The following is a 13,573-nucleotide window of genomic DNA, read 5'->3' on the forward strand; positions in this document are numbered from 1 at the left end:
CAGAAAAATGCAGAACCTCCCTGCCGAGTTTTCGTGTCTGTAAAAGGCAAAGTGCCTGCGGGCATCCGAAAAGGGTCACCTTTTGGGGAGGCAGGCGGGCGTCCACCCTTGCCGCATGTGTTGCGTCCTGCGTGCAGGGGCGCACCTCAGCAGCCGGCGAGGGCGAGGACGCGGGTCAGGGAACATGAGAGCGGGAATGCGCGGGGGCCCCTCGGGTGGGGAGGGCACAGCAACACTTTATACTGTGCTAACGCAGCCTCATTTCAAGCCCCTGGTTAAGGGCTGGGATGCCAGACGATCTTCACACTCCCCATCACCGTGACAGCAGAGGAAACTGAAGCCTGATCCTGCTACGGGAATCGTCTCCTCCATTGGCACCAGTAAAACTGCCTTTCGTGGCATGGGAATTACGATCTGTTAGTCGTGATTAGGGCAAAATCTTGGTCAAGCGGGAATGCCGGGAGCCGCGGCTCGGCACACTTACGCTTCTCGTTGGGCTGTGGCGTGTGGAAGAGCGTCAGCGGTCTCTCGCTGCAGGAGGGAGGCTTCGAGTCCGTGCTCTTCTTCCGAGATAACAGCAGCTGCGAGTTCGACGGCGGAGTCTCTGGCACCGTGTTAAATATCTGTTAAAAATAATAAACAAGTTGTTCTTTGGCATCACCCCTTCGAACAGAACAGCTGCCTACCTGCCTGGTCTGCACCGCTCCGCAGAGCAGCGTCTAAGGAAGACATGCGTTCACCGGGGCAGCGTTTTGGGTACAATTTCCTAAATTCCACATTCCCACCCTGCCTGCGCTCCTCTATTTCTCACCCAAGATGCATGTTGCAAGACGTGAAGAACCCCAACACTCTGGCGCTCTGCGGAGTTTTCGAGGGTGATGGCGGGAGCGCCCCGGGCACGACAAATCGCCGCGTCCCCACGCACGCATCCCCGCAGCGCGGCCCTCGGCGCCCTCGCACCCGCTGACGCCAACCAGCTTGGGAAAGTGCTCGCGACTTCCAGCCACAGCTGTCAGAAAACTGAGTAATCACATTTTTTCTCAAGGGGATGGAATTTTAAAACTGCACGAACCTAAAGAGCAGCAGTTTTGTTTGTTGTCGACGTTTGGTTATTTATGGTTTCTTTTCTGGAACCCCAGGCTCAGATAACAGCAGTGTTGCCTCAAGACCAGCTCTCCCAAGGTCTCCCTTTGCTAGAGTATATTAAACACCATCCCTCAGCGTCTTCCCCTGCTCTACCTGCCCCTGCCAGGGAGCCGACTGCCGCCGCCGGGGGTTGCCAACAGGAAAACCGTATTTCGGAGGCAGCTCGGCGCCCGCCGCAGCACTGAGGCGACCCCGTTGGAGCACGCAGCCATCACCGCTGGTCACCGGCAGCCCTTGCCTTTCAGAAAGCCATAAAATGCCGCCTGCCAGCTAGCGGGAGCAGCTGCCAGCAGTTAATTGGTTTGTTTCATGTAACAACAACAAAATCCTCACATACACATAAACCCTCCATGCTGATTTCCACAAATAAATGCTAAAGAGCCAAGATGCGTTAGCCAAAAATTTTAATGTCGCATCTCTCCCCAAAAGCATGACGAGGTGGGTGTAAAGGGCAGTACTTACGGCCCTCGGAGAGGAACTAATGAACCGTTCTCAATGAATCAAACACCGCGCGGCTAAGGACATCGCTCCCCAACCTTCCTACTTGTAGGGACTTGCTACCCGGGCTCAGGTTCGGCTTTCGAGCCTGCAGACGGGGTGAGGCGCAGGAAGCAGCGATGAATCACCGCGCAAAACTCCTGCGTGCACGGCAGGCCCTGGCACCGGCGCCGATCAAGTGAGCAGTTGAATCTGGCTGTGCGTAGCTCGGCACGCTGCGAAACAGATGGATGGATTACGGAGTCCTACTGCAGCCCTTCCTGGGGAGCTCCGCTGAGCTCATTCACACGTTCCTCCTGGGTTTATGGATTAGCAGAGGGAGAAGCAGCCCAAGCCGCGCTTTCTGCGTGCGGCACCGCTCGCTTTCACCCTGCGCACGCCTGCCCGCGGTGGTTCCCACCTCCACAGCGGCTGTTCCCCAGGCTCCCCGTGGAGTTTGGGGGCCAGCAGCTCCCCAGCCCCTTGCATGGCTGCTGCTCCCCGCACCCCAGCAGCCCCCCCCCAGCACAGGTGCCGGCGCTCAGGCCAGCTCGCAGGTCCCGGTTAGAAGGGCTATTCGTAGCACATTGCTTACCGGGCTAAAGCATTACACAGCTGCCCATGTTTCGGGTGGCTGTCGCTGCTGCTGGGACCTGTGCCGTGAGCCCTTCGCTCCATGTGCTAAAAACAGCTTCTGTGGGGCAGGATCCTCGGCGCTGGGGGCTGAAATCGGTACCAGGGGCACCTTGACTGTCCTGGGCTCCGTTCCCCATACTCGGGCATGGCCACTGCCTGCTTTAACATGCTTTTTCTTTCGAATTGCTTTTCAATAGTAAATTCTACTTGGGAAATATAATGAAGTATATAAATCAAGCAAGACAGAAGTACTGATTTATGAATTGCATTGAATGCAATGATTTCCCACAGCACGCTTGAAAATAAACTTCTAGGTTTTTGTTTCCTTTTTTGGGTCTATAATAAGAGGAGATATATATGCTCTTAAATTACAAACTCAGTGACTAAACCCAGCCTCAGCTTTTAAGGAGGTCGCATTTCTAAATGCAGCTGGAACGTCGCTATGAAACAGTTTTACTAAAAAGCTTCAGCACTCGAGATCTCGCACGCTCCAACTTATCCTAACCAACTCTGTGCTTCAGTTACAACGTCTCACCAGCCCCAAAGCCCTCGCTGCAGGTGCCCTGCTCTGCTCTGCACCTCACGCCGCGCTCGGGGCGGCAGGGAGAGGTGCAGCCCAGCAGCGCACCCACCCCACCACCCGCTCCCGCCCGCCGTGGGCTCTCGTGCGCTCGTGCTCCACTCCAGCCCTTGGGTTTCAGCCTGACCTTCAGGTGCTGGCAACACCACAACCATTGGGGCTCAGTAAATACGCTTCTGGCAGTACTATAAACTACTTCTATTAAGCCACAACCTCTTCCATGAGCGCCCTTTGCCCCTCGAGCAGCGAGCTCCCCAAAGGAAGACCCGCTGCCCCGGCAGCACAGCTGGCAGCCCGCGCTGCGGCAGCCGGAGGGAATCATAGAACCACTGAGGCTGGGAAAGACCTCTGGGATCATCAGGTCCAACCCCCAACCCAACAACCCCAGGCCTCCTGAACCATGGCCCCAACTGCCATGTCTACATGTCTTTTGAACCCCCCCAGGGCTGGTGACTCCCCCACCCCTCTGGGCAGCCTGTGCCAGGGCCTGACCGCTCTGGAAATGAAGACATTTTCCCTCATCTCCAACCTAACCCTCCCCTGACGCAGCCTGAGGCCATTCCCTCTCGTCCCATCACTGGTGACTTGGGAGCAGAGACCGACCCCCCCTCACTCCAGCCCCTCTCAGGCAGCTGCAGAGAGCGAGAAGGGCTCCCCTCAGCCTCCCCTTCTCCAGGCTAAACCCCCCCAGCCCCCCCAGCCGCCCCCCAGCACACTTGTGCTCCAGACCCTGCCCCAGCCCTGCTGCCCTTCTCTGGACACGCTCCAGCCCCTCCAGGCCCTTCTTGTCCCGAGGGGCCCAAACCTGAGCCCAGCACTCGAGGTGGGGCCTCCCCAGGGCCGAGCACAGGGGCCCCATCCCTGCCCGGCTCCTGCTGGCCACACCAGTGCTGACACAAGCCCGGGGGCTGGTGGCCTCCTTGGCCACCCGGGCACTGCTGGCTCATGCCCAGCCGGCTGTCAGCCAGCACCCCCAGGGCCTTCTCCGCCGGGCACTTCCCAGCCACGGCCCTGGCCGGCACGCCGCGGTGACGACAGCGTGACGTGGCCTCCTGATGAAGCAGAAACACCAGTGTTCCTCCAGGATGGTCTTCAACCACGAATCTCCTCGGTGTCCCGTGCCCACTACAGCATCTCCACCGAGATGAAGCCGGGGAGGGGGAGCAGAAGCAACGTGGAGGCGGAGGCAGGGCTATTAAAAACCGCTCGCTCTCTACCACCTCTGAGCAGCACAAAGCACACAAGCTAAATTTAGCCACTCACAATGGAGAAAAGTCAATTAACAGCTACATTTTAAAAAGCACAACGCTGATTCTGAAGGCCTAAGGAGAGACCCCAAGATCTGCAAGATAAATAGCTCACTGCAGATGTGACTTTGCCACAGTTGCGTACCAGGAAATGGCACAGATCTCTGCGGCAGCAAAGGAAACCGGCACTGCTGGACCAAAACCTCCTACTCCTTCTCCCTCAGCTCAGACATCGCTTGCACAAAACCCCCACTTTCCCTCACAGGGAAGTTTCTCGGATTTGTTTCATTTTTTTAATTTAACAAGAATAGCTGAGACATACTTCTCACTGCACAAACCTGTGTTATAGCTCTCCCAGTCACCGAGTCCAATTAACAGGGAGAGAGAGACAGTTTAATAGCCAGAGTGGGTGAGGAGCAGCCAGGATTCATAAATCACATTTACAGCCATACTGTGCGGGTGAGCTCGGCCTGATGCAAGCAGCAATTTCGCGGCCCCAAACCACCTTCTCCCCTGTCTGCAAAATTGCAAAGACCCGGCAGCACCTCACCTCGGATGGTGGTTCAAAGGCTGAACGAGACCTCCGAATGAAACACATCCAGGCGCTGCTACGCCCTTTATCCTGCACCTCTTGCAGAGAGACCGGCCCGTGGCCCCGTCCCCAACGCTGAGGACCGGGGGTGTCTCCCCAGCACCCACGGCTGCTCTGTGCAAGCGGAAGGATGAGGCACGTGTGCTTTCCATGGGTTTTGGAGGAAATACTCCCCGCTGCCAGGCCACCAGAGCTTGCACTGCGGGTGCTGGCAGGGCCAGGGGTGGTGCCCCCCCTGACAGAGCCCTCCTTCCCTCCCCACACCCTGGCACGCACTGGAGGATCTCCTCGTGCTCGGCGTTGATCACCTCACGACGCCCATTTTATTACAAGGAAGGTGAAAACCAGAGAGGTCAGGTATCCTTCCTAAATCTAAGCGATGGGACGTAACAGCACCCAGAGATCCAGCCCCGGGTCCCTGCTCCGGCCAACAGCCTGGTGTGGTCCCGTGCACAAAGCTGCATCTGGCCTCGCTCAAGGAACTTGGAGAGTAAGAAGCTGCTGTGATGTTCCAAATGTCAGTGGTACAGAGCCTCACATGAGACTAAACCCGCTGCCAACAGCGTTGCTAAACATTTCTGCTAATTATAGAAAAGAATAAAACAAAGACGAGGTGCTGAGGGCTTTGACTTCAGTATTAGCCCTTACCATTTACTGAGGTGAGTGTTTGGGTCTGTGCAATTCTCTGCACAAACTAGTCTCCTCTTTGTCATCGACACTGGCTGCACTAACGTTTCACCTGGTCGGAGCTCCGTCTGGAGGGAACATCATCAAGACAGTAAATCGATCTCTTAATTTTGTAACACTTCAGAACAATGGCCTTTTCCAGAGAGCTATAAAAATTTAAGCTTTTGAAAAGAAAATGGATGGACATCTGCAATTGCCAGATGTAGTATTATTTCAGTATTACTTCTGGCTCACTTTTAATTTTTAAATCAGAAATATGGTGTTAAATGGCAACCACCTGAGTAACTAGGCGCACAACACAGCATCCTTATCTTTTTTTTTTGCACAGGATGCGCTCGTGGTTTGCCTGTCACGGCAACATCCGGACCCACAGGAGAAAAATCATTTTATCCATTTAATTATACAGAATCAGGATATATTTTATAACACATTACCTTAACGTATTGTACGCACAAACATACACAGAAAAGGCTGAGAATCACTAATGGACAGATCTTATTAAGTAGCAATTTGTCATTTTGTTGTTTCGCTGGGTAGTGCTGGGCAGCCGAGAGCCGCGCATGGTGCTCCCGCTTGGCTCTCTCAGGGCTCCTGTCTGCTGCACCGCAACATCTGGCAGGCAAATGGAGCCGTCATCCCCTCCCTCCCCAAGCTCCGACCCTACTCTCATCCCAACGCTGTTCCACATTTCCAGAAGATGTGGTGTCAGTACAACCCACGGGAGATCACCCGAAGCGCAGCAGCTCCCAGCGGCAGCTGCAGTCGCAAAGACAAACGCAAGGGCTGCGACACCTCGATGCACCGAGACCTTCTCGAGGAGAACAGGTCCGAGAAGCTTAAAAAACCACCTCAGAGTTTATTGCTGTTCTTGCGAGTATAACAAACAACTTGGATCCGAGACCTGGAAATCTGTTCAACCTCCAGAAACGATTTAACTTTTTGGATTACACACAGGGTTTAATGGTCTGTGTCGGACGCTCTGGCAACACAGAGCAAACCATAATTTACCAGTCGTTCCGGGAACCTTCAGAAAGTCCCGGTTTTGCTGACTACAATTCCAAACTGCACATCGCTCCCGAGGTGCATCAGAGACATGGCACATGCAGGGCACACCTTAATCCGGAGGTACCGCGAAGGGAGCACGAGGTCAGGTTAATCGGTGAAGACACCGGACGAGCGGCGCCATATCCTGCAGCATCCTCCACTGATACTTCTACGGCTTTGGGACAAATGTGTTTCCCCAGGGATAGTCTCAGATGAAAGATGAGCCAAATCTCAGGTGGGGTGACTGCAAATGCAGGCAAGCGAGCAGGGAACGCTGACTAACCCCCCTGAAACCCTCCCCAGTGCCCCGGCAATCACATAAGCCTACTGAAGCAACTGTGTAAACAAGCTGCCAGCAGTTACTCAGACCAAGAGATGTCATCATCAAGCTTGCTTTTTTTTTTTTCATTACACAATGACAACAGTAATTTTGACGGGAGAGGCATTCCACTTACCTGGGGGAAATATAATGTAATACCAGACAGTTGCTGATTGCCAGGAACCATTCAAATCAATTACGTTTTCCCTGCAAATGTACTTAATCATGAACACTGTCTGTGAGTCACCGGTGTAAAACAATATAAAGCACCAGCAGCACAAGCACAGGCAACTTGCATATTGCTAATCACCTACGGCAGCTCCTGTGGGGAACCTTCAATGAGCTCGAATCAATTCAAATTAAGAAATACACTGAAACGAAACAGTCCTAAAGCGGGAGCTGAACCGGCACTAACAGCATTTAAGAGATTTTCCTCTCCCGGAGTTACCTCTCCCTATCTTCCTCCTTCCTGGGATCTTTTCCCGAGAGCTCTGGTGAAATGGGGACACGGGTTCACGGGCGTTTCGCTCACAGCATCCCTGAGCGAAGTGGCGGCCGCCGACGGCCCCGGCCCCGCAAGGGCAGCTCGGCACCCTGCAGCTTCAGCCCTCGCTGCACCCGCGCGCCCTGGGCAGCAGGTACACCCACCTGCAGAATTAACTGGCGACGGAGGTATGTAACCAACGCGCCTATTCACCCTTCTGCTGGTGCCATAAATGGCTTCTGAGGAGGGCGAGCCATCGAAGCGCTGGGACACCCTAGGGTAGGAGCTGTAATTTGGCTGGTGAGCAGAGCCGAGCCCTGCAGCCCACCCGGACACGATCATTGCAGAAATCTGCCATCAATTCCTCCACAGGTGCCGGCTGACGGAGGGCTCAGCGGGCACAGCGAGGGACTCGGTTCAGGCAGGAAAAAAAAATCAATGTCTAAAGACATGTTTCTGCAAAGGCCCACGAGGGAAGGGCTCCATAAAGCACAGCGAGGGGAAGGGAGATAAAACACACTCGTAGCGACGCCGCGCTGCTCGTGACGCTGGCGGCAGAGCCACAGAGCTCATCACCACCAGGGAGAGGCGCTGAATGCTCCCCTGTACCGGCACAGAGACGACAGACAGCGGAGGTGGCCGTCAAAGGCCAACATGAGGTTTCGTGCTGGTTCCTCCACGCAGGACCAGGGCTGGGGGAGCTGAGCTTTGCTCCCAACCGCAGGTTCCTCACGGCTGCTCGCACGCCCCTCCGCACCGCAGCTCATCATTAAGCCATCATTGCCATTACATTCCATGCAGAGGAGAATAAAACAGCTCCTCCATCCTAAATAAATGCCATGGCCTTTATGTGCCCATAGAAGCAATTTCTCCAAGAACACACAACAACGGACCCTGTCTCCCCGTCCCCGCTGGCTGCGCGTTTGACGTCCCTTTGCAGCCCCACACAGACGTGCCCCGGGACTGCTGCCTGCACCGCATGTACCAGAGGCTCAGCCTTGCACCTGAGCCTGCAGAAACCCACTCAAGACGTCTGCAAGCAAAGCCCCACACCAGAGCCACGATGCCACCCTGCCACGGCAGCCCCAGCCGGGGGCAAGCCTGCCTCTACGTCTTTCTTTGCAGCCTGAATGCATAAATCAGTTGTTTCTTTCCCAACAAAACCAGACAAGCAAAAGATTGTAAAGCGGGAACTGTTTGAATTCAGAAAAAAATGGCGCTTTTTTAGCGCTGCTGTTTGCACGCAGCCACCCCACGTGGCCGGCCGGGAGGGACAGCCAGCACCACGGCCCCGCTGAGCCGCCACTGACAGACGAGAACGTCCTTACGGCCAACAAACACAAATGCACCATAATTTAGGAGATCAACGTTGTGGATAAAGCCAGTACTTGAACAAACATGGATTTAGTTGGAAAAGTAAGAAGCCAGCCTAGGCCTTCATCTTGCACTAGTTTCTATTAAACAATGGAAAGAGGAAAGAAAGGGGGATTTCTGCAATGGAGACACGGATGTGCCGACTCACACTGAGATGACCATAGCTTTTATGGCTGGTTACACAACTACAGCCCGAGAACCGTCGGTTTGGGAGCCTCTACGCCACATCCCGAGCGGTGCCCATCGCTGGCGGGAACACCAGGGAGGTACCAGCCGCTCCCCACCGTGGCACAGCCGCAGCGCCCGCAGCGAAGCCGCCTCCGCCGGTGCCCCGGCCACGAGGAGCATGGGGGGCCCTGGGAGAGGGGGCTGCAGTTTGCAGAGCGCGCCAAATTCGTTTTCGTAAATTAATTGCACTGAAAGAAGCAAGTGAAGCCGTTACCTTCTCATGGTTTTCTATTAAAATTTCGATCACGATGTTCTGAAATTTGATGTCCATAATGGCAGCGACTGTTTCCTCTTGAGGTCGAAGCAGTGTTGGCCCAAATACCACACCCAGATTAGCAACAGTCATCAGGTTCTGCTTATGATTATTTGCAACTCTGGAAAAAGAAAAAAAAGAAAGGAAAAAAAAAAAAGTAGGTGATAGAACTAGTCCGCATGGAAACCCCGTCCCTGCCTCATGGCTGGCACAAAGCTTACAATGCTGTTTACATTTTTTACACTCCTGGTGAGCTCCTTGAAGGCTCAGCCATGTGGAAAAGTACAAATTTAACTATTGTGTTACTAGAGACCTTTCAGCCTTAATGAATTGACTAATCCCATAAAGCCCCGCCGCTACGCTGGCCACTGAGTCTCATGTTGCAAACCACTCCCAGGAAAACATCTTGAATCATTAATGCTTAAAACCCTTCTAAAAACAAATTGTTGGACCTCTGACACACGCTGCTCTCCAACTGAATGAGTGACCTAATATGTTCCAAAAGCCAGTTCCTTCTCACCCATTTAAGCTTTTCCCTGCACCAGAGGTCAGCCCCAGCCAGCCCAGCCAACACAGGCCAGAAGGCGAGGATCAGGCTTTACCCCCGGCCCCCCGTGCACGCACGTGCGCCCTTCTCCACCCCACCAAGGAACCTGCCCCGCCTGGACACCCGCTCTCCCAGGGACCCTCCGACACTCGAGTCTTCCTCCCTGTCACCTCCGTCTAGTTTTTACGTTCGCAAGCGTTGCAGCCCAGCGGGAGCAGATCAGTTCAGCAAAGTGAAACAGCTCGCGCCGAGGACCTAGCACTACGGTGCCTTTTGCGGGGGTTTACTCTGGAGCAACTCCAGTCTGGTCCCTGGTCTTAGCGGTGCAAAGCATCAGCAGCCCTGCTGGGCCACAACCTCCGCCCCGGCTCGGCCCCACGGAGCCCCGCTGCCGTGCGCCGAGGGCACGCTGCGAGGCGCGACGCAGCCTGGAGGTCCCCGGGCGCCGGGGGAGCCAGGAGCTCGGCGGCTCCGCGGCAAGCGCCTGGCTGAGGCACGGCCCAACCGTGCCGGGTACCGCGGGCTCCGGCTGAGTCACGTGCTGGAGGCACACAATGACACGTAACGCAAGGACACGTGCGCGGGTGACGCAACGAGGACCTGCGGTGGAAGCCCTACAGCCCCGTCATCCGCAACTCTTTCTTGTGGTTTTCTCCTGACCTCTTCAACCAGGAAACTCGACTTCAGGCAGTGCAATCACACAATTTTAGCCTAAAGGGGTTTTTAAGTGTCTCTTCCCTTTCCTCTTTCTCTCCTGTTTTCCCTGGACAAATGCAGTTGGCTAGCCCAAAGTGAGGCTGAGACTCAGATCTTGCTGGATTGTCCCGAAAAGCTGTTGCCGTGCGCTTTTCTTACTGTGTCAGGGCCAGGACACCACAGTGCTCATTTGTGTGCATGCTTAGCTTATTTCAGCACAGCGTAAGCTAGGGCTGGCTTAGGGAAAAGATGCTTTCCATCCTTTTTCATCCAAATCTCACCTGATCCAGCGAAGGACTCTTTGTTCCTCATCCCTACATATGGCAACTTCAAAGGTGCGGAGGTGCCGGCGAAGGTCCCTTTGTGGGACCTCCCTCTCACCCGTAACCTCCCCCACTGTCAGGAAGCTGTGAATACTTTATCGCACGTGTCCGAGAAGTCTCCCGTGCCAGTAACCTGCAGCGCTGCGGGAGACGGCCCCGCTCACACGGCCGGTACCGTGAGGAGGACGGAGCCCCGCGCCGGCGGCCAGGCAATGCGCTGCCCGGAGGGCTGCTGCCACCCCGCCATCCCCACCGCCTCCACCCTGCCCGGGTCAGCGTCCCCATCCCACCCCCGGGCAGAGCCTCTCCCCGTCCTCACCGAAGGCAAGAGCCGGCCGAGCCGCGCACACAGCGATGCCGGCACCAGCCTGCCCCGACCAGCAGAGCTGGTAGGGTAGAAGCCAACTTTCTTTAGGGGGTCACAGCCTTGCGGAGTGGAGAGAAAGGCAAAAACTTGGTCATTTACAGGGAAAACCCTCCTGCTTCTATAGGGATTCAAACCTTTTCCCCAACTCCAACCCACCTTCTTATCAGGACATTTACAAACGCCAACAACGTGTTTGTGTTGCAACAACATCTACCTTTCAGACCCACGTTCACATGCTCCTGTTTGGACTTTGGAAAAAGCAGCTATAATTCCAATAGTTCTGAAAAGTACTAATAAAATAATAATCGTAACGATCTTGTGTGGTTAGTAAAACAATGTTCATTTACAAAACGCAACTGAATTGATCTAAGTCTTACAAAATTAGGTCCCTCCATTTCTCATTACCGTTACCATGTAATACATCACTCTAATAAATTGCATTGTCATTGACTCATTATGGGTAGGCAGCCGCGCACGGTCCTGTTAATTATTTCAGACTACACTATTAACGGCTTCCCAGCCAGGACACGGTCCTGCAGCACCAGCCGCAGACCTGGCTCTGCCCTGTGCCCGAGGAATGCCCACCCACCCAGACACGAGCCCCAGCCCTCGTCTCCATCCCGCAGTCGGCACCAAACTCCTCTTTACCACGTTTGCTCTGAATTTCTAAGGTGTGGAAGCCGTTTTGCAAGCGCGCGGGTCTGGTGGCACACGAACTTCTGATCCCTACCACGGGGACTTTTCCAGCAGTGGTTTTCACAAGGCTCGGTTATCAAAGCTATGCCACAAAACATGATTCACCTTTCACAGCCTTCAAATTCCACATCCATTACCCACATGATAATCTACTATAAATTATACCTCTTCATCATCCTTTGTACTAGAAAATAATGCCACAGTTTCTAAAGATGGGGTGTTCTCATCCCAAAGTGTGCTTAATGTTGGTGCTTTTCGGCAGGCATTGCTAGTGCCGTTCCTGAGCTGCCCTTTAGAAGGTTTCCAAGTATTTGCTGTATTTTCCTTTTAACCCGCTGTTTCCTTCTGGCCCCTGGTGCGCTCTGAAAGCAATTGCACTAATATTAGTTTAAATGGGTCCTTTTTCAGTTCTCTCTCCATCCACGCTTTGCAGAAGTCACGTCCAGCACAAGCAGGAGGTGGGAAGCAACAACAAATGGAGGAACGCGCAGAGCAACCTCTTAACTCCTGCTTGGTGCTTGCAACGTGCCGGGCTATCGCCGACTTTTGGACTCCGGGGCTGTTCCTCCTCCTCGCACCACGCGACGGCTCCCACGTGGGAGGTCAGCCGGGCAGCGCGGGACAGACCGTGGAACCCCTCGACGGGGGGCAATCCCTGCGCTCTGCAACGCGTCACCAACGAGCTGCCCTGCAAAGGGACTTTGTTCCGTGAAGACCTGCCAGCACCCAGCCAAAGCAGCTCGAGTCCGAGCTCTGCCACCCGAGGGGACCCCCCGGGCCGGGAGCGCTGTCCCTGCAGCGGATCAGGCAGGTCGTGTTTCCTGGGGGTGTCCGTGGACACCCGCTCACTCTGCATTCACTTTCAGAAAAACAAAGGAGAACGGGAGCAGAGTAAATCCATGTTGTGTGTTAAATTAGATTATGCCCGGGTTGCTTGGATACTGTATAATCACCGGCATGACCAAAAATAATTTAATACAGAGTAATTGGTAGTCAGGCTTCAGCACAGAGGAAGCATACAGGAACGGTAAATATTCCTTTGCTGCACTGGCTTGCAATCGGCACCGTGTAACAGAGGAGACACGCAGCGGAGCCGGGCATGCTGCAGGAAGTGCTGCACTGGCCCTCTTCTATTTTACAGATGTTAATGATTTCAGTTTCTTCAGCCTGGTCAACAGCTCATATTTATTTTCATGGAAATCCAATTAAAGAACTCATTTGCTTCTCCAGCGACCTACAAAAAAGCCTATACTGCGAGAGCAGCGGAGAACGCGCGGGTGCAGCATGCGGGAGCTGCCCACTCCTCCCAGTAACACGGCCAAGACCCGGCGCCCGCCCAGCGCCGGGGGCCGAGCAGCAGCTGCAGGCACCGCAGCTTAACGGCACACGCAGAGCCAAGGGCGACAAAAAGCCCATGAACGTGAGACTTCTGGGCTGCGAACTGGCAGCAGTGGGATTATTTAATACCGGTGGGCACGGTCCTGCTGGTACCTGGCGGTACTGGGAGGAACACACTGGGTGCCAGCGGCCGCACGCCCCCGCGGGCAGCAGCGTCCTCTCCAGGGGGTGCCACGAGGGGCACCTGGCTCTGCTCCCCACAGAACTCTTTCTTTCTGTGCCTGGAGTTACTTTGTGTGTGTATTTTATAGATAAAATACATGTATATAAGCCTCAGCTAAAGAGCGCTGTTATTAGTTCAGATATCTCCCCTGATTGAGAGACAAATCTCTGAGAAAACAAACATCTGAAAGGGAACAAAGGCAAAGTCTGGAGTGTTTCTATTTCCATAGCTGGGACAAACCTTTGAAAACAAAGTGCTTGTTATGGCTGGCCTAACAAGACCTTATAGGGTGGAAAATAATGCAGCTAATTCATAT

At 54.4% G+C, this 13,573-nt stretch overlaps 1 protein-coding gene across 6 annotated transcripts in view; it reads right to left on the reverse strand.

The window, feature by feature from the left end:
* ARHGAP26 (Rho GTPase activating protein 26) overlaps nucleotides 1-13,573 on the reverse strand; it is a 183,526-nt gene that overhangs the window by 40,633 nt on the left and 129,320 nt on the right. For all 6 annotated transcript variants that reach the window (XM_064458239.1, XM_064458235.1, XM_064458236.1 and 3 more), the window contains 2 exons: nucleotides 9,029-9,188; nucleotides 485-623 (listed from right to left, as the gene is read on the reverse strand). In XM_064458239.1, coding sequence (XP_064314309.1) covers nucleotides 485-623; nucleotides 9,029-9,188 — 299 coding nt within the window. The remainder of the gene's footprint in view (nucleotides 1-484; nucleotides 624-9,028; nucleotides 9,189-13,573) is intronic.

This window comes from Phalacrocorax carbo, chromosome 8 (genome assembly GCF_963921805.1).
Source record: "Phalacrocorax carbo chromosome 8, bPhaCar2.1, whole genome shotgun sequence".
Taxonomy (NCBI): Eukaryota; Metazoa; Chordata; class Aves; order Suliformes; family Phalacrocoracidae; genus Phalacrocorax; species Phalacrocorax carbo.